The sequence below is a fragment of the Scylla paramamosain genome, chromosome 20 (genome assembly GCF_035594125.1).
Source record: "Scylla paramamosain isolate STU-SP2022 chromosome 20, ASM3559412v1, whole genome shotgun sequence".
NCBI classification, from domain to species: Eukaryota; Metazoa; Arthropoda; class Malacostraca; order Decapoda; family Portunidae; genus Scylla; species Scylla paramamosain.
The window spans coordinates 4318787-4340114 of NC_087170.1; the positions used below are offsets into that span (position 1 = coordinate 4318787).

Consider the following 21328-nt stretch of genomic DNA (forward strand, 5'->3'; position numbering starts at 1 on the left):
AAGAATCTTGGGCATATCTCCAAGACGGTCAGGAATACGAGTAGGGTGTTGCACCAATTGCTCTAGGTTATGGAAGATAGCAAAGTTGTATGCTAGTTCACCAGGATGGTCAGTGAAGGGAGAGGAAAGCCAAAGCTGGTGGTGAACATTGAAGTTTCCAAGAATGGAGATCTCTGTAAAAGGGAAGAGGGTCAGAATGTGCTCCACTTCGGAAGTTAAGTAGTCAAAGAATTTCTTATAGTCAGAGGAGTTAGGTGAGAGGTATACAGCACAGATAAATTTAGTATGAGAGTGACTCTGTAGTCGTAGCCAGATGGTGGAAAACTCGGAAGATTCAAGAGCGTGGGCACGAGAGCAGGTTAAGTCATTGAGCACATAAACGCAGCATCCAGCTTTGGATCGAAAATGAGGATAGAGAAAGTAGGAGGGAACAGAAAAGGAGCTACTGTCAGTTGCCTCAGACACCTGAGTTTCAGTGAGGAAAAGAAGATGAGGTTTAGAAGAGGAGAGGTGGTGTTCTACAGATTGAAAATTAGATCTTAGACCGCGAATGTTGCAGAAGTTAATGAAGAAAAAGTTGAGGGGGGTGTCAAGACACTTAGGGTCGTCGACAGAAAGGCAGTCCGACCTGGGGACATTTATGGTCCCCTCCCCAGATGGGGACTCGCTGGTGTAGGAGTAGGATAGACTGTTAGAGCGACACTATCATATGAATGGGAGGAAATACTTGGTTGCTGAGAAAGGCAGGAAGGTGTCACGACCTTATTTGCTGTAAGTAGAGGAGGGGAGAGGCGTAGATCTATACCCCTCCATCTTTTTTGTCATAAAGAAGTTCCAGCCCGGCACTACCAAGACTAATGAACTGAGAATTAGCCATATGAACGATGTCCTGCTAAAGACGGTACCTCTTACATTGTCAAGAACGTAGCGAGATAGCCTCCCTGCAGTAGAAGGGTTCTGATTCGTATTCAGGAGTAGAGTGTGAGTCAAGGGCTGAGCAGTGACCACACCAGGAACGGTTTAGACAGTTCTTCCTCCCATGAACGAACTCATAACACCAATAGGATTGTAGAGAAAGGTTAACGAATGCCTTTACTGGAAGGGAAAGACGAACAATCACAACATGGCCGGGGAAAGAGAAACTATAGAAAGTGTACATGATCATGTCACTGTTTTCTTTAACTTTTTGGCCACTCGATGTACATTACGAGGACATCACTGAAGGATGTCATCTTCAGAGAATTCATACAGGTCCTCATTGTAAATGCATACTTTGCAGTAACAGTATTTTCCGTGTGGCTTGATGGATTCCAAGATCCCATCAGAAGGGCAAGGCAGATGGAGGAACATCATCGCCTGTGTTAAATCTTTAGCTCTGATCAATGCACCTTTACCATATTTCTTGATGTTATTTGTAGAGAGGACTCCAATCTCCCTCTGTAGATACTTCGCAGTGTGAAAAAAAAGTTTCCTCGACCTTACCTATAGTATGCTACAAACCAATATGGTATGGGTGGGTGGCGAACTTTGGAAGCATGTTCCTCAGCATCATCAAAGACATCAGGACAATAGTAATTTTCGCTGTCAACTACATTGCTTGATCGAATGATCTCAGCACTTAAGTTGTTGTCTCCAAGATGCAGAGAATTTATTGTCTTTAGAGCATCTTTGGCCGCAATATCAGAAGTAAATGTCACGTAGCACCAATTAGAGACAATCGCCATCATATTTCAGACAGATACGGAGAACAGTTCCAAAAGCCTTGAAAACCGAGTGGATAGCACGGTATGACATGGATGTATAGACATTGATGATCATATGTGTGTCAAGACAAGAATCAACAACTGACCCAAGGGGTCTTCCACTAAAGGAAGCAACAGCAGAGGGAGTACGATCTCTTGCCTGCACATCACCATTACGACCAGAGGGTGACATCTTGAGAGGCTGGTCAACCGCCCCTTGAGGACCAGAGGAGTTTTTATTTTTACCCATACAGATATTATAAAAATAAGATGGCTCTAGGGGCCAAGGGAAACAAACTACTGGGACTACAAGGGAGGCGAAAGGTATCTCATCTCCATGGGGGTCGCTCGTTTTAAAAAGTGGCCCCTCATGATTCAAAACTTTGTCCACAACGAAGCTAAGACCTCTTCTCATAACGCATCTGAGACTGAGACACCCAACCATCCAACACAGGACAACGTCAAAAAGGTGGCCCCTCTGGTGAGCAACACTGTTGACCCATACTGGCAGCCTAATTCTTGAAACCATTTATGGACTGACCATTTTGAATTGAGCATTTACGTGTTGTCCTTCCCGGGGATTTCCCGGTCTGCGGCGTTTCCAAACCTTGTACTGTGCCAATTATTGGATTAGATCCTGTGTCACTGATAACCTCACTCCCCACACACCACCTCTCTCTCTCTCTCTCTCTCTCTCTCTCTCTCTCTCTCTCTCTCTCTCTCTCTCTCTCTCTCTCTCTCTCTCTCTCTATATATATATATATATATATATATATATATATATATATATATATATATATATATATATATATATATATATATATATATATATATATATATATATATATATATATATATATATATATATATATATATATATATATATATATATATATATATATATATATATATATATATATATATATATATATATATATATATATATATATATATATATAAAATTTACATTTCATGGAAATTTATTTATATCAAGGGTGTATACTTGCCTAAAAATCATTAGAATTTGAAAAAATTTCCTGCCTGTCAGTCAAGCTCCTCTCTCTCTCTCTCTCTCTCTCTCTCTCTCTCTCTCTCTCTCTCTCTCTCTCTCTCTCTCTCTCTCTCCATTGTGAATTTCGTTTATATGTAATAGGTTTCCTTTTAGATATGATATTTCCCTTAAACTATGATGTTATATTTTTATTTTTTAGTTACATTTTTTTTTTTTTTCCACACCACCATCGAGGTAAAAATTTATGCCTGGAGGCATAATCCTCTCTCTGAACATTAATCAGACGTCTCTTCATCTACACTTTCAGCAGTGTCGATGATCAGAGAAGCCACGGAGTGACTGCAATTTTTTTTGTAAGCTCATACAGCTCTGCCTTCAGTAGTTCATCACTGAACTGGACACCTTTCCTTTTAAGCCACTCCTTCAGTTCCGCCTTCCTCCATGATGAGCTTGGTATTTTCTCTTGTAGCAGGGAGTGGTAGGGAGCGTTATCCATGACGATGACGGAGTTTGGTGCGATGTTGGGCTGCAGCTGATTCCTGAAACACTCCACAAACACCGTAAAGTTTATCTGTAATCCCCGTCGTTTTTCGCTTTGAAGATCAGTTCTGCATTATTAATGAAACCATCTCTTGTTTCTGCGTGGAGAATCATGAGACGGTATCCCTTTGCTACCGGTGGTTGTACTCTTGTTGCTGCTTCAGATGTGATATCATTCCAGCATTTTCCTACGGTGTAACTTTGGTTGATCCATGTCTCTTCGAGGTAAATGATGTTCGCCTGGGAAATCTGGTTCAGACACCGCATTTCTCTCAAAAAATCAGGTACGAACAGCATCAACATCAGTCCTCTCCAACTTTTCCGTATCTGAATCCAATCTCTTTGAGGATCCTCCGTAGAGATTCAGTGCATCCTTTGAAGGAAATATTTTCCTTCAATTCTTCCTCTACTTTGTGGTAGGGATCTCCCTCGCGTAAAATCCCAAAAGTGTCCTTCTCACCACACATTTGTCAAAGTTATCAACGTTGATTATGGTTACAGGGCGATTCTTTGTTGGTGAGAAGAACACAGGATGTGCTGGTGGCCTCTGTACATGAGCTTCATTGGCAGATGAACAAATTCTTCTGAATGTTGCCTCAATTACGTTAGTGGCTTTCGCTGTTTGGGCAACAGCTCTTGAGAGACTAATGGCTCCCTGTTAGCCTTTTCTTCCAAAAAATACTTATTTACAGAGTGAATAAGCTCTTCTTCCCAGCTGTGGAGATGACGAGAGCGAGAGAGGTAGCTTCCATCCTGGCTGGCAGCGCGAGAGGAAGTGATCGATGGATTAACACGGTCAGTCTGACCAAGTGACCCCACTCGGTCACCCATGGAAAAGTGACAACTCTTGGAAGAAACGTTGCCAATTATTGTAGTGCTTGCAAAAAAAAAAAAAAAAAAATGCAAGTGTCATTAAAAAAAACATATATTATAATTATTAACTTAGCTTTTTTAGAGCAGCACAGTATATATATGCTACAACACCATTTAATTTTGAGGTAGGAAGCACTTGACTTGAGGTGTCTTGGTGTAAGTGTGGCATCGCCACAGCTCGGGGAACCCTGGAAAGGACAATGCCTGAACGCTCAATTCAAAAAATGGGTCAGATCATAGACTGGTCGCTCAGTGACGACCATGCTAGCATGGGTAGCCCTCTCCCCTAAATAGGGTGGAGCAGGGGCCGGAACCCCCTTTAGCCTCACTCACCAGGTCATAGGGACACACAAACCCACCACCACGATGGCGGTTCCCACTAGGGGGGCAATAAACAGAAAAAGTTGTAGAGGCAGTTTTTATTTATTATTTGACAATCTAACAGGAACTAAAAAGAAAATGAGGTTACCTAAAGGTTACGTTAAAGAGGAGCTTGTAAACAGATTTTTTGGAACTGTTTGACTGTATGATACTGAATATTGTAGAAATCTTTGCACAGAGAGATATTAGTCAGAGGCCTCACCACACACAACCCCTGGAAAATAGATTATTACATTTTGAACAAGTGGACATGACTATTGCCAAGAGGATTGTTCACCGAGTGAAGCTAACACACTGTGAAAATGATCCACTACCTATTATTAGAAGTGAAAATATTAATGACTTTTTACAGATATTTTTAGTAATTATTAATCTCGGTATTAAAATGAATGTCTTTCCAGACAGTGAGAAGTTGGCCATTATTACTTCTATTATAAAGGGTAAACTTGACAAACAGAGTCTATGTTCACATAGCCCAGTATCTAACTTGACATTTCTACCAAAAGTAATAGAAAATGAGATTTTAGACCAGTTATTGGAGCAATTGCAGGTGGTGAATTTCATATCGATAACCAGTCTGTTTATAGACGTCTATGCGACAGAAACTGCCCTATGCTCTGTAGTAAACGACTTACTCATGTTGATGGATGAAGGGAGGTGTGGCATCTTGATTTTATTGGATTTAAGTGTTGCATATTTTATCGCCTGAAGGCTTAAGAGCTATAGGTATAGATCAATTTGCCCTGGACTACCTCAAAAATTAACTTGAATATTAAACCTACTGTGTACAAATTGGAAGGTCCTTTTCTAGAATGAAATCCTTGCTTAAAGAATTGCCCAGAAAGGTGTATTGGGCCTAATACTTTTTTTCCATTTATACAATTCAATCTTTCTTGCTAAAGGAGCATGGTGTTAACTTTAAAGTGTTCACCGCAGATACTCAAGTTTTATGTGTCATGAAGCAATCTGGAAGATATAGAAGAAAAAGTGAGAGAAATCTTATCAGACATAAAAAAAAAAAAAGAAAGAATAGTAAGAAATTGAAATTGAATGCAGATAAAACGGAGTGTATGATTGTTAGAAAGAACAACGACCTTAGACAACAAGACATCTCAAGCTTACAAGTACACGATACAACAACGGATGTGAAGAAAGAAGTAGAGGACTTAGGTGTAATCTTGGATTGCAGTCTTACATTCAGTGCTCACATTAATCAAGTGGTGAGAGTAGCAGGATACCACTTGAGAAGCATTGCTTTTATTAGGAAATATTAGGATGATCAGATCACAAAAATACTCCTTCACACTTATGTCATTAGCAAGTTAAACTACCATAACTCCATCTACTATGGCTTGCCAAATTATTTGCTGAAGAAGTTGTAAATAATTAACAGAGCAGCAAGAATGAGGCTTTCTCCTCGTGAAAGAATAACTCCCACATTCATAGACTTGCATTGTTTATCAATTAAAGCAAAAACTGTTTATAAAATTTGTCTCACGACTTTTAATCTTATGAAGTTTAGAACATTGGGAAATTAGGAAATATTTGGATGATCAGACCACAAAAATGATCCCTCATAATTATGTCATTAGCAACCGTAACTCCATCTACTATGTCTTGCCAAATTATTTGCTGAAGAACTTGCAAATTATAATTAACAGAGGAGCAAGATTGATAAAAGGGCCCCTCCTCGTAAAAGAACAACTCCCACATTCATAGACTTGCATTGGTTACCAATTAAAGCAAGAATTGTTTATAAAATCAGTCTTATGACTTTAAATGCTCTGAAGTTTGGAAAACCAGAATATATAAATAATTAATTAATAGATTTCCACTTGGATACCACCATGGTGTTAAGGCACAGACATGAACAGCATCTACTGAAAGAGTGAAGAAGTAATCTAACTATGAGATTCAGAACTTTTGAAAAATGTGTCCAAAGACTATGCGACAAGCTGCCACAAAAAGTCTAGAGATTCAGAGATTTTTAAGAAAGCACTAAAAACTCATCTATTTCAAGACTGTTAATACATGGACAATATATGGAATAATATATGGAAGTATACTCCATACATGGATGGATAAGGCCCCTATACAGAATTAGCAGCTGGAGACATCTCAGAATGCTCAACTTCATAGAAGCTGTTTTGGCTAGAGATGAGACATAAAGTTTCCAGTTTAGATTGTAAGTAAAGGACAGACCGAGGGTGTTCAGTGTAAAAGAGAGGGACAGTTGAGTTTCAATGAAGAAGAGGAGATAGTTGTCTGGAAGGTTGTGTAGAGTTGATAGATGGAGGAACTGAGTTTTTTGAGGCATTGAACAATACTAAGTTTGCTCTGTGCCAATCAGAAATTTTAGAGAGATCAAAAGTCATGCGTTCTGTGGCTTCCCTGCGTGATGCGTAGATGTTGACAGACAGAGTTGAAAGAGTTTGACTAGGCAAGATGAAAGCACGGAGGTGCAGTTTCGAAAAAGAATAGAAGGGACCCCACCAGGTCCATAAGTCTTCCAAGGGTTTATACCAGTGAAGACATGGAAAACATCATTGAGAGTAATTACAATAGGTAGCATGAAATAGTCAGAGGGTGGAGGAGAGGGATGAATCATCTAAGGATGAATCTAAGGATGAATCATCTAAGGTAGGGTTTTCAGCAAAGATTCGAGTTTAGCCTCAGAGACAGATGTGATACCAGTGGTGCCATCTGGGTGAAATAAAGGAGGGAAAGAAGTAATGTTATTAGAGAAGTTTTGGGCTGACTGTCTTGGAGATACGTTAAGGGCTAGGTCACCAGGATGGTCAGTGAAGGGAGAGGAAAGCCAAAGCTGAATAAAGGTAAACAGTGTAGTCTCCAAGAATGGAGATCTCTGTAAAGGAAAGAGAGTCAGTATTTCTTATAGTCAGAGAAGTTAGGTGAGGGGTATACTCGTACAGCACAGATAAATTTACTTTGAGAGTGACGCTGTGGTCGTAATCAGATGGTGGAAAACTCGGAAGATTCAAGAACGTGGGTAAAAGAGCAGGTTAAGTCATAGACGCAACATCCAGCTTTGGACTGAAAATGAGGATAGAGAAAGTACGAGGGAACAGAAAAGGGGCTACTTCCAGTTGCCTGAGACACCTGTGTTTCAGTGAGGAAAAGAAGATGAGGTTTAGTAGAGGAGAGGTGGTGTTCTACAGATTAAAAATTATATCTAAGAACGCGAATGTTGCAGAAGTTAATGAAGAAAAAGTTGAGAAGTGTGCCAAGACATTTAGGGTTGATAACAGAAGAGCAGTCCGACCTGGGGACATTTGTGGTCCCCTCCCCAGATAGGGACTCCGAGGCTGGTGTAGGAGTCGCCATGATAATTTTGAATTTTTGATTGAAGGTGTGTGTGTAATCAAGCACTTATAGTTTTGTATGAAGGAAGAGATTTGTCTTTAGAGGGCATGCTGTGACTGCCCCCTTGTGTTGTAAGTCACAAAGGGAAACGTTCAGTGAGGTCACAGTTGGCTTTAATGATAAGTTCACAACACCTCCTGATCCAGTGATTTAGACCTCACTGTGAGTAATTATCGTTTCGGCAGGTACCTACTGTCTCCTGCCTACTTCACAGACTCCTCGTATAGAAATTTATATTGTAGATGTCCACGCCTCAATAGATGCTCAACCACGAACGGCTTCCAAGGTTTTAAACCTTCACAAGAAAATACATACAAGTCTCCGAAGCTTCCTCCGCAGTCTCACCACAAACGTTCCCTGAAGTCTGCTAAGTCCCTAGACCAGTGGTTCTCAAACTATGGGTCACGACCCAAAGTTGGGTCGCGAGATCAATTTTGATGGGTCGCAGGGACACAGGAACATTATCATGCTTTCGGTGTTTCAGTGTATTTCAGTTACTTAATTGAATTATTCTTCTTTAACCACAAATTACTTTTGTTATGTATGTTCATCTTCCCCCCACCTCTCTCCTCCTGGGCCCCACGTAATGGTGTCTCTGACTGCTGTACACAAGCTGTACACATTATTTATTTTTTTCCAAAATAATGTGTATATATCATTGTACATTTTCTTTCTCTTTTCTTTACTCTGGGTTGCGAAGGAATGAAATGTTCCAAATAGGGTCGCTCATGAAAAAGTTTGAGAAACACTGCCCTAGACTCAACAGGCATCTCCCTAAAAAAGATCCCTGTGGGAGCTTCAGATGACCCTGAGCCAAACATTATTAATCAAAGGGATTCTTCCACATCCGAAATGGACACAAAGGGTCTCTCTGCCTGTCTTCCCAATAGGTTCTCCTCCAGGAGTGATACCAGTACGTCTAGTCCGTGGACTCCTCCTCCTCCTCCGGTCTTGTCAGGAGTTTCAAAGACTTGTGTGTGGGTAGCTATCCGCACACCAGTTACTCATTCTCAGGTTTCTGTGCCTACAAGCAATGTAGGTCCATATAAGCCTCGCTACCCGAGCAAGGCTTCCCTTTGGCAATTTAAATTGCCAAAGGGAAGCCTCACCCTAGGGCTTCCCTGGAAACCCACTCAAAATAACAATATTGGAACTGCAGTGGAATTGTTGTGGTTTGTGTGCCTCCTGGGAGGAACTCCGGGTATTGATCTATAGGTTTCCTCCTGCTTGCATTTGTTTGCAAGAGATAATGCTCAGAGAATCAACTCACTTAAGTCCTCCTGGGTATCATGCTTTCTTCACTCCATTTTCTGGTCAGTTTCACCACGGTTGCGTTTATGTGCTCAATAACTTAACCTGTTCTCGTGCCTACGCTTTTGAATCATCCGAGTTTTCCACCATCTGGCTATGACTGCAGTCACTCTCAAATTAAATTTATCTGTGCTTTATACCTCTCACTTAGCTACTCTAACTATAAGAAATTCTTTAACTACTTAACTTCCAAAGTGGAGCACATTCCGACTCTCTTGCCTTATGTGGAAATCTCTATTCTTGGAGACTTCAATGGTCACCACCTGCTTTGGCTTCCCTCACCATTCACTGACCATCCTGGTGAACTAGTATTCAACTTTGCTACCCTCTACGACCTAGATCAATTGATGCAACATCCTTCTCGTATTCTTGATCGTCTTGGAGATACACCCAACATTCTTGACCTTTTCCTAACCTCTAATCTTTCTGCTTATGTTGTTACCTTCTCTTCTCCGTTGGGTTCCTCCGATCACAGTCTCATATCGGTATCTTGTTCTATCGCTCCAATCCCTTCTCAGGATCATCCTAAGCAGAGTTGCCTCTGGCGTTTTGCTCTTGCTAGCTGAGGGGACCTGAGGAGGTATTTTGTTGATTTTCCTTGGAATGACTACTGTTTCCGTGTCAGAGACCCGTTTCTGTGTGCCGACAGCATAACAGAGGTGATAGTGTCTGGCATGAAGACATACATTCCTCACTCCTTTTCTCGTCCTAAACCTTCCAAACTTTGGTTTAAAACAGCCTGTTCTCATGTTATATATATATAGAGGTGGTCCACAGAAGGTACTTGAGGCTTCCATCACCAGAATCTGAAACGCTTTATCTTTCTGCCCGGAAACATCCCAAGTCTGTTCTTCAACTAGCCAAAAACTTCTTCATTAATGGAGTTTCAAAATCTTTCAAGATCTAACTCCCCTTGTCCACCCTTTTTGCTATAGCTATAAACAGTGTCATTGGTGTGCTTTCAGAAGGGGTTCGTGGTAGCTTGTATGTCTATGAATTGTCTTTTTTTTGTGTGTGTGGCACGAATGTCTTTGATTGAGAGGAAATCGCAGTTAGCAATCATTAGGATTTCTCATTGGGCTGCAACTCGGTATTTCGTTTCTCGGCTTCGAAACTGCAGCCTTACATTTTTGCCGCGTTCGTGGTGTTCACCCTGACCCAGAACTGTATCTACATTATAGAAGAATTTCTTGTGTGGAGGAAACTCATTTCCTGGGACTTATATTTGACAGACACCTGACTTGGGTACCTCACCTTCATTATATCCAGGCAGCATGTATGAAGGTGTTGACACTTAGCTCATACTTCTTGGGGTGCTGACCTCCTCTTGCATCGAACTTTCATTTTTTTCTAAGCTGGAGTATGGTTGCCAGATTTATTCATCTGCTACTGAGGCTCGACTTCCTGTGTTGGACTCAGTGCACCATGTCGGTGTTCGCTTGGCAACTGGTACGTTCCGCTCGTCCCCAGTTCCTAGTTTATTGGTAGATGCTGGAGTCCTTCCGCTGCACTTGCGTTGCCAGTCTTTATTATTGACGTGCTGGTATCATGTTCAACGTCTCCCTGACTGTTTTTTTTCGTGTGGCTGTCTCCCGTGATTCACATTCCCGTTTATGTGTCTCTCTCTGTGTTTTGGTGTTAGGGTTGCATCCAGTGTTGGTGGCATTAAATGTACCTTCCGTTTCTGTAGATATCTTAGAATTGGCTATTGGCAATTCTCAAACATTTCTGTCCGTGGCCCTAATATTTTTACCAGATTTTAAGTCTCGTCCATTATTCTTCGAAGACTATTCCACATACTCCGACTCCATCCTTGTATTTACGGATGGATTAAAATCCGACGGTGGAGTCGGATTTGGCGTTCTTTCCTTCATTCTTTTGAGACAATGGTTTCCCCAGTGTTGCCTCTGATGTTACGGCAGAGCTTTGTGCCATTATCCTAGCTTTAAGAATTATTTTTACTCTTCCCATCTCATCTTTTACAGTTTTAGGCGACTCTCACAGTATTCTTTCCGCTGTTCAATATTTTAGCCCTTATTTCCTTCATCCACTTGTTTTATCGATTTTTTAATGTCTCTGCTTTTAACAGCGTAGAGGCTACCACGTCGGATTTTGCTGAGTCCCTGGACATGTATGAGTTCAGGGGAATGCGAAAGCCAATATGCTAGCTAAAGTGGCGGCAATTCGTGTTGCTCCTTCGACCCCTGTTCCCGGTGGTAGTTCTTGCCAGTTGGCTGGGCAGGTAGAAGGATTTGGTTCCCACCTCTAAAATGGGTGAGAGAGCTTCTGTAACTTTCCGTCCATGGACGTATGCCCATATGCAGGAGCACCGCTCAAAGACTACACTGGCCCATCTCCAGACGGTTACGGGTTACACAAGTCTCGCTCATGGTTATCTCATGTCCAGGGAAATTCAGCCATTTTGTGATGACTGTTTAATTACACTTACAGTACGATACTTTTTAGTGGAGCGCCCCAGTTTGGTGGAGCTGCTGGAGCAATATCTTTTCCGTTGTCGCGATGAGGATGGGACTCTCCAGATGTCGCTGATAGAGAGAGGGCTCTCTCCCCGGGACATGAGGTTCTTATGTTTGTTTAGAAGGCTGGTCTTTTAAACAAATTATAGATTACCTTTTAACTGTTTTTCTAATCATTTTTTCAATAATACAGTATTTGATAGAACCTTATCCTTGCACTAGAACATGGAGGCAAGAGAGGAAGGCGCATAACGAACAATGCTGGGTCTTGGGGTCTGGATCAGTGGGATCATGGTCTTAAGCACGTAACGAACAAAAACAAATATCTGAGTCAGTGGGGTCAGTGCCTTGGGTGCAGAACGAAGAACGTCAGACACAGTGGTCTGGGTCAATGGGGTCAGTACCCTCTCATTTTGAATGAAATAAAATCATATTATTTAATTAATTATCTAATAATTTAGTGTATTAACATACCAACCATCTCATTTTTATCACTTAAGGGTAAATCACATTTCCATTTTTATGTACATTGTGTGTGTGTGTGTGTGTGTGTGTGTGTGTGTGTGTGTGTGTGTGATTTTTAATATCACCATTCCATAATTTTGTTTGTATATTCATATTTTAACCAGCAATCTTTTTTTTTGCATTCAGTTTCGTAGCGGCGCCATATGACCGCAATGATGCGACGATCTTATCAACCGTTCTCCTTTAAATGACTGTGTTCAGCCTCATTCGCATCACCCCAATGTTACCTCTCTTGCTACCCTACCTTTTACTACTATTTTCCTGTCGACTGCTCTTCTGATCTTGCTAATTGCATGTCTCCCCTTCTCCTGCGGCCTCGCTGCACAAGACTTTTTTCTTTCTTTCATTAGTGCTCTGTCCATCTCTCTAGGGCAAGAATTAACCAGTATTTTCAATCATTCATCCCTTTCTCTGTTAAATTTTGAAAATCCCTGCCTGCTTCTGCATTTCCACCATCCTATTACTTGAACTCTTTCAAGATGGAGGTTTCAAGACACTTATTCTATAATTTCTGACTACCGTTTTCGATGACCGGTACCTCAGTGGGCCTTTTCTTTTATTGCAGTTTTGTTGCTCTTGGTCGATGCCCCTCCTTCATAAAAAGACTTATTGATATAAATAATTCTTTATCAGTTGATAACTTAGTCTAGAGTACAGTGCACATGCAATTGCTGTAATTTATTTATTTTTTTTAACAAGATTACATTCAATACATATTTACAGTAATGTAGAAACCACGACATGACTACAAATAGTAGCATGGTGCATAATAAAAATAGTAGCCTATCTGTCTTGGCCAACAGGATGTCCATGTTCGATTACGGAGAGTTTGTACCAGGCGCGCTCAAGTCCTCCAAAGACCCCCACTACCGCTCCTTGGGGAAAAAGCTGGACTTGTATCCCACCTACGACGAGGCTATTTACGCCGTGGTCAACGGAACACACGCTTACATTGAAAGCTTCTCCTACAACCGTATTTTGCTTTTTGATACATATAAGGTTCTAAACTAAGGATCTAAACTGACCTTTCAAGGAATATATAGCTTTGATTTACATTTGTAAAATACATGTTGATATCGACCATATTCTGAAACACTCGCGTTGCACCTCCAATAGATTCGAAAGGTTAGTTGAAGACACACGGGATTTTAAGGGGGTTCCTATGGTTCCAATAACAGATTAAGAGGATTCCTACATTCCTACAGGAGAAACACTCTTGAGATCACGGCTGATCATCTCTGTGGCCTTTAAAAATTAGTCGTGGTGAGAGAGCAAAGCGTTTCAAAATATGGGCCTAAATTCTGTAAGATCAAGGAACAAAATAAATTGAATTGCTAATCGTCAATTTCCCTTTGGTGTTCTGCAATAGATGCGTAACACTTTCCTGCTCCGGGAGCAGTTGTACCCAGGACACCTGTGCTGGTACTTCCAGAAGAACACGGCATGGAAATATAAGTTTGATTGGGGCATCCAGCGTCTGGTGGAGGCTGGCCTGATAGCACACTGGATCAAGGTGACGCCTTCGCCAGTTGGTAATATTTTCATCTATTCTGGAGTAGAGAGAGAATCAAAACTGTATCTGAAAATTTGTCACCACATAAAACTTTTTTTTTTTTTTTACAGACAGCGGGAAACTATATCTACTGATTTAACCGTCTGGTTTAACCCAGACGTACAGATTTGTTGATTCTCTCTCTCTCTCTCTCTCTCTCTCTCTCTCTCTCTCTCTCTCTCTCTCTCTCTCTCTCTCTCTCTCTCTCTCTCTCTCTCTCTCTCTCTCTCTCTCTCTATCTATCTATCTATCTATCTATATATATATATATATATATATATATATATATATATATATATATATATATATATATATATATATATATATATATATATATATATATATATATATATATATATATATATATATTCAGGGCAACCTAGTGGTATAATAGAAAAAATGCAGAGAGAGGGGGAGAGATAAACAAGGGAAGCGGGAGAGTTTTACCCCTGAATTGCATGATCAGTTTGTTGAAAATCTTGGGGCATTACCTTAATCATTTTCTCCTTTTCCTACTGTTTTGACATTAAATCCACTACACCAGAGAGAGAGAGAGAGAGAGAGAGAGAGAGAGAGAGAGAGAGAGAGAGAGAGAGAGAGAGAGAGAGAGAGAGAAACAAACTTTACCATGAAACGATTAAATACACCTGGCCCATTTAGTGCCCCTTAGCAAGCAAATAAATTAAAATGTTCTTTTCGCCCCCTGCCTAATCGTGAGGGTGGGCGATGCCTTTGTCCGCATGACCACCCTCATTCCCCCTTCTTCACTCACCCTCCCCAGTCATTATGATCCATCCCAATCTTCAGCCAGTGTGCGCCACACTGGCTGCCGTGCCTATATGTTCAGGTGTGGTTTATTCTTTGAGAGGGAAGGATGTGCACGAGAGCTGGTAGTGCGAGATTGTATTCGTGGTGATATTAGTTATACGCCTCATTGGCTCCTGTAGGTGGAAACGTTTGTACTGTTCTCTTTTTGTTTAAGGCAAGTGTATTGGTCTTTGGGATCCCACTTGTCAGTGTGCCTGATCGTGTTTTGTTGGCATCTATTTTATGATAAGTGGACATCTGTCTCCTCTCCTTTATCGAAGTCCCAGTGTCTGATTGTCTTGTCTTTATGTTGGCTTGTGCATTATTGGTTGTCTTTAGCCAGAGGACTAGTGTGTGTTGCTGCCCGTGTTCAAATGTCTCCTGTCTCTCCAGGCTCACCAATTGTAGGGGAGGGATGAGCCCGTCCTCTGAGAGATTATAGACAGGCTGACCTTGGGCCTGAGTGTTATAGTATTCTACTGGACAGTGGATGGTCAGCCTGTGGGAGGTAGCTTCGTATTTGTGGCATCTTTACTGTTTGTGTCTCCCTCGCACGTGACTAGGCGTCTTTTCTCCGCTTGTGGGAGAAGTTGACATTGTATTTTGTATTTTTCCTGTAGACTGAGACAGGTTGGCAACCTCTGAGGCTGTAAAGCTGTTTGCAACCTGCGAATTTCCTAGATTCGTGTTTTATGGGACCCACATAAGGCTGCAAGGGAAGTAACTTACGGAAAAGCATCAGGGCAACTGAGAAGGGCTGGAACCAGGTCTTAACAAACGCCGCGCGCGCACACACACACACACACACACACACACACACACACACACACACACACACACACACACACACACACACACACACATTAAGAGAAAAAAATCGTATTGTACTTAAAGAACTCAGACTAACATACAGTCACTTCCACAGATCAAGACAGAAGATTTCATGGGCATCGACTACGAACGCAGGCTGCACTTGGAGGAAAGAGAGGTGCAGCCGTCCACAATCCTGACGCTGCAACACACCCAGGGTCTGTTCTTCGTGCTGGTGCTAGGTTGGCTACTCAGCGCACTCAGTCTGGCGATGGAGTGGCTTCAATCTAGTCGCTTCTTCAACAAAAGTTTGCAATTAATAAACTGGGAGGGTCCGGTGCTGTCTATTTAGTTATTCATTTAATTTATCCACAAATTTATTTGCTATTTTTATGTGTTAGGAAACTGACCAAAAAAAAAAAAAAATATATAAAAAAAATGTTAGCATTGAGTTACATCCTCCTCGAAAAAAAAAAGAAAAAAAATCATAAAGGATTAAAGGTACAATTACCATTTTATTTTACCAAATACGTGTCAAAATATGGTTATTCCTTAGAAAAAACGTTCTTTTATACAAAGCTGTGGAAAATATTTAAACGCACTACAACTGAAATTTATTGCACCTACGTATTGCTCATCTTTGATAAGCTAAAGCATTTAATTTGTCAGTGACGAGTCAGGCTGCAGCTTTGGAATAACCGTTGACTGCTCGAAAGTCTACATATACTATGTTGACCACGTTCTAAAGCAGATAGTTGTACGGTATTATTTAATCAGTTTTAGAGAACTGAACATGAAAACTTCATAGTTTAAACCCTTCGTTATTTAAAGGTACCCTCACTAGTATTGTATAACGCTTATTTACTTCTAGTCATATATGAAGAAAATCACTTAAAATTATCTCACATGACAAATGTTTTTAAATTATTTACCTAGACGCACCTTTTAAGGCTCTCGTACACGCAGCGATCTGGCCTTGAGATTAGCGGACAGATCTTCCCGAATCCGACCAGATTGGAACGTGTATAGGTTGTGATCTATCCAAGGTCCATCTAGACTGGTCAGCCAGCCGAGCGGGCCTAGCGTGGGGGAGGAGAGGTGATGACGTCATCCATGCCACACTTCCCGCGCCACCCCTGCTCAGTGCTCACTGACAGCTGACTTTTGGCGGGACATTCGGGCACTTTGGCCTGACGCTTGAAGTTTCCTGTTGTTTACATATTACTTGTGGACACTGGGCTAGCTGGAGTGTTCATCAAACTCTCCACAGTGCTGTAAACAACTAAACATGCCGAACAATTGCTCAGTGTTTGGATGCAATAACACGAAAAGAAAAACAGCAGGTTGTATTTCAAGTTTCCCAAGGAAAAAACTCGCAGACAGCAGTGGATTCAAGCTTGTTCCCGAGGTGATGTGTTCAATGTAGACAATGCAGTGATATGTTCCATGCATTTTACAAGTTCTGACTACAAGAATGTTTTAAAGCATCGTCTCTTAGGCACTGAGGCACCCAAGAGTTACAGGCCACTGACAGATACCACAGTTCCATCCCTTAATTTACTTCAAGGTAGGTTAAATTGATGAATTTTCTAAATGATTATTGTATGCCTCTGTACTGTTTATAGTGCTATATAGCCTACCTGTGAAGTAAAAGCATTACCAGTGTTATGTAGGTATAAGCCTACTTCAGTTTCAGCCCCAACTCGTTTTCACTGATGAAAGTATAATTTTCTGATTGTAGAATTGAATCTAAGCAAGGCCAATGTAAATTGGCCTTGATTTTAAGACTTTTCTTCTATGGCATTTCTATCAGAAAAACGTGCTTTTATTAGTAAAAACGAATTGGGGCTGAAATTGGAGTAGGGAGGGTTAAGCTGATGTTAATTTTATGAATTGCAGGTAAAAGTGTAACGGCAAGATGCAGTGAGAGGTCTGGCAGGGCAGAAAAACGTAGACGCAAAAGAAATGTGCACGAAATATGAATATGAATCAATATTCAGCATATGAAATATGCTGAATATGAATCAAGAATCGGGAGAGGGAACAACAGTGATGCACTGCCAGCTAGCGCAACTGAAAAATCTACAAAAGCAACAAGTAGTAGGGAAACAAGCTTATAAGATGTGTTGGCTGATCCTGCCAATGTAATAAATGGAAGTGATCAATATGAAAAAGAAGAGGGCACAAGTGATGTGAGTGGCAGCAATGTCAGCGAACTGTTGCTTCGGAAAATTCAGCAGCTGGAAAATGAGAATAAAGATCTGAAAAAAAAAAAAACAATGTTGCTTTGAAAGAAAAAAAAAACATATCTGATGCATCAGTAAACGAAAGTGAAGTGCATTGTATCACTGAAAATATTTTAAAACCCATTTTCAGCAAAACACATATTAATGCCATCATAAGTAAGAAATATGTTAGACACTGGGCAGATGAAGACATATCAACGGCATTAACTCTGAGAAGCATGAGTCCCAAATGTTATGAATATCTGAGAACTAAGAAGGGCATTCCTTTGCCTTCTAAGTCAACATTAAATGAACGAGCCAAGAATTTTGATTGTGAACCTGGCATTCTGTTGACAAATAAAACTAAACTTGAGAAAAGGGAAAATGAAGTTTCATGTTTTGATGAGTGGCAGTTGGCATCAGAACTGTAAATTATTAGTCTCTGCTTCAAAGATTTGGATGTTGGGCCTGATGTAAATTATGAGTATGATAACATTGATGAAAACCTAAGAGACTGTGTAATCTCAGGTTCTAATCCACAGAAAGCAATCCACGTAGTTATAGAAGAAGAATCTCTCAAATACATTGGTGGTTATATTGTTAAAAAAAAAAAACACACAAAATATCCTCACTTAGACCACAAAGCAAGTGACTGTAGGCCTACTGCCATGGCTAAAACATGGATTGATGAAGTAAACAGAGGTGGATTGTATGCTCCTGCTGACACCTTTTCCCAGTTAACAACTATGAGAGAAACATTTAAATACACGGTGACAGTTTCAAGGAAGGAAAATAGTGCTTCAAAACACTTGTTCGTGAATTAGAAAATGTTGGACTTGATGTACCTCATGTCATATCATTTTTTTGCCAAAATATCTGTGTACTTTAGAATTAGGAATCTAAATAATAACATTAAGACAAATAAGAAAAAAAAACATAAGTCATACAAAGGTCAAAACAGAAAGCTAATGAAACTGACCAGGTGAATGATATGTAGTTTTTTTTTTTTTTTTTCACTAAGACTATATTACCTGTTTTCCTTTGTTGTTTATGTTATGATTAAGTGGTTTATATTCAATAACAAATATTGAATATTTATGCTAACATTATGAATGGTGTGAACTTAATTTTTCTTTGTATTATTTGCCATAATTACTATGAATATATTTGTGCTTGCAATAGACCCTTTAATATTCCATTTATTCATCTAATTAGTAATGCATGTAGATAATATGTAATGCAGTTGAAAAAAAGGGGGGAGGGGAAGAGATAACAGGCTCCAAGGGTGGTCAAGTTTAAGTCAGTACTGTGAGTGGCGAAGAGGTGTGGCGTGGATGATGTCATCACTCCTGCTCCCCCGCGCTGGGCCCGCTCGGCTGACTGACCAGTCTAGATGGACCTTGGGTTTATCCGACCGTCTGACATCCGGTAGGATGACGACGAAGCAGTGCTTGGTTCTCAGATCCATCGATTCGGCAGTTTTAGACCGCATCTCACTGTGTGTGTTGATCATGAGGTCACCTGTAACATTAACGCCGTTAATAACGTCGCAAGAGGACCAGCATTATGAACTGCTCCTTTGCAGCTTGAGAATTCTTCGAACTCAACAGAAAAAATAGTGTTTGTTGAAGTTAAGAAAATAAAGAATACATGAATATAATAAAAAACTATTTGAAAATTACCATATATATATATATATATATATATATATATATATATATATATATATATATATATATATATATATATATATATATATATATATATATATATATATATATATATATATATATATATATATATATATATATATATATATATATATATATATATATATATATATATATATATATTCACTCTATAATTCTGTTCACTCTGTATATCAATGATATTACCAGTATTCTAACTTCTGCTAATGCCATCCTCTTTGCTGATGACATGATCCTGTATTTCACAAACTCAAGTAATGAAACATTATTTCTATAAGCTAATCAAGATCGTAACAAATTACATAATTGGTGCCTAGGTAATATACTATATGTTATTTTCTAATAAAATAAGTGCTCTCTTGCCTGAACTAACAATCAATAATAACATTATAAGTAGAACAATCAGTTTTAAGTTTTTGGGAGTCATGTTTGATGAAAACCTTAACTTTAAATCCCACATAAATCAGGTATCTATGAAACTTTCAAGAAGCACTGCAATGCTGTATAGACTGAGAGATTTTATGCCCTGTGAAATACTGAAAACCTTGTATTATGCACATATATATCCACATCTTATTTAATGTAATCCTATTTGGAGTACCACTTATGCCACCCATCTAACATGCCTGGACAGACTACATAAGAAAATCATCAGAATTATCACAAAAAGTTCTTACCTCGAAAACACTACTCCTCTATTTAAAAACACAAAAATTCTTAAACTTCAAGATATAACTAAACTTTCAATTGCAAACTGTATGTACAAAAATCAGATCAGTGCTTCACTTCCTTCTCATCAATATCCCACACGACATAGAGAACAGCTTTGCCTTCCATCCCATCGCCTTACACTCTTCCGACACTCCACCATGTACTTAGTATCTTTAATCTGGAATTCTCTTCCTCAGGATATTAAGAATGCTCCCTCTCTCTACACTTTTAAAAACAAACTAAAGTGTCATCTGTTAGATTCTTATTAATTCTTATATGACAGACTGCCTTTTTTCCTTCAGTTAGACATAACATCATCCTCCCTCTTTCTGTTCCTTATATAGTACTGTGTGCTGTATTGTATTTAATTTGCTCCACATTGTATGTTTTTTTTCTTTTCCAGTTTATGTATTCATTTATTTATTCTTTTTTTTTTTTTTTTGTCTATTATTGTGTATTGACTTTGCTTTGTTTCTTTTAGTTTATATTCCACTTTCTTTACAAATTCTAGTTGTGTTCAGTAGTCTGTAATTTGTATGTGTAATATTTCATTGATTTTTCTCAACTATTATTACTTCTGTTATTATTATTGTTTGTTATTATTATGATTTTTGCCTGAAAAGCTTATGCTTATAAAAAGGTTGGCCTAATATTAATGTATACATAAAACATATTATGTGCTGACTTTATTGGCTATTATTAAATGTTTAAATGTTTATATATATATATATATATATATATATATATATATATATATATATATATATATATATATATATATATATATATATATATATATATATATATATATATAAATAAGCGCTGAACCTTTCCAGTTTGAACACAATTAATTGCGTCTAATAAGCGATAAGCCTTGCTAGTTTGAACACAATTAATTGCGCCTAATAAGGCTGAAGAGATCCTTATAAAACATAAGTTGCTATGTATGATGGTATGATAAATCATGGTTTATAGTCAGTCCCAGCGGGATTACTAGCAGAAGAAGATAGAGCCTTACCAGGTCTTTCTGAAAATCAAAGAGTATCTGACCATGTTTCACCTATTACCAACTCAACATACTTGTTGGCCCATTGGTAACAGATTTCCTCTAGGGGCAGGTGAATTAATTTTTACCTTGTGCATAATTTAGTATTGGTGAGAAACACAGAAGCCGTGACATACGTGCTGTCTGTCAGGGTGTGCTGGCTGAAGTAAGTCTCGTCAATTCAGTTTAGTGTTTCGCGGTTGTTCAGTACTTGAATGATGTAC

The 21328-nt window shown here is 39.4% G+C and overlaps 1 protein-coding gene across 1 annotated transcript in view; it reads left to right on the top strand.

Annotated features, from left to right (window-relative positions):
- Window positions 1-18695, top strand: part of LOC135110736 (probable glutamate receptor) — a 58376-nt gene extending 39681 nt beyond the window's left edge. Inside the window, exons 3-6 of the mRNA XM_064023358.1 lie at window positions 13049-13244; window positions 13615-13758; window positions 15530-16981; window positions 17314-18695. Of these exons, the coding sequence (XP_063879428.1) occupies window positions 13049-13244; window positions 13615-13758; window positions 15530-15766 (577 nt within the window). The 3' untranslated portion in view covers window positions 15767-16981; window positions 17314-18695. The remainder of the gene's footprint in view (window positions 1-13048; window positions 13245-13614; window positions 13759-15529; window positions 16982-17313) is intronic.
- The last annotated feature ends 2633 nt before the right edge of the window (window positions 18696-21328 follow it).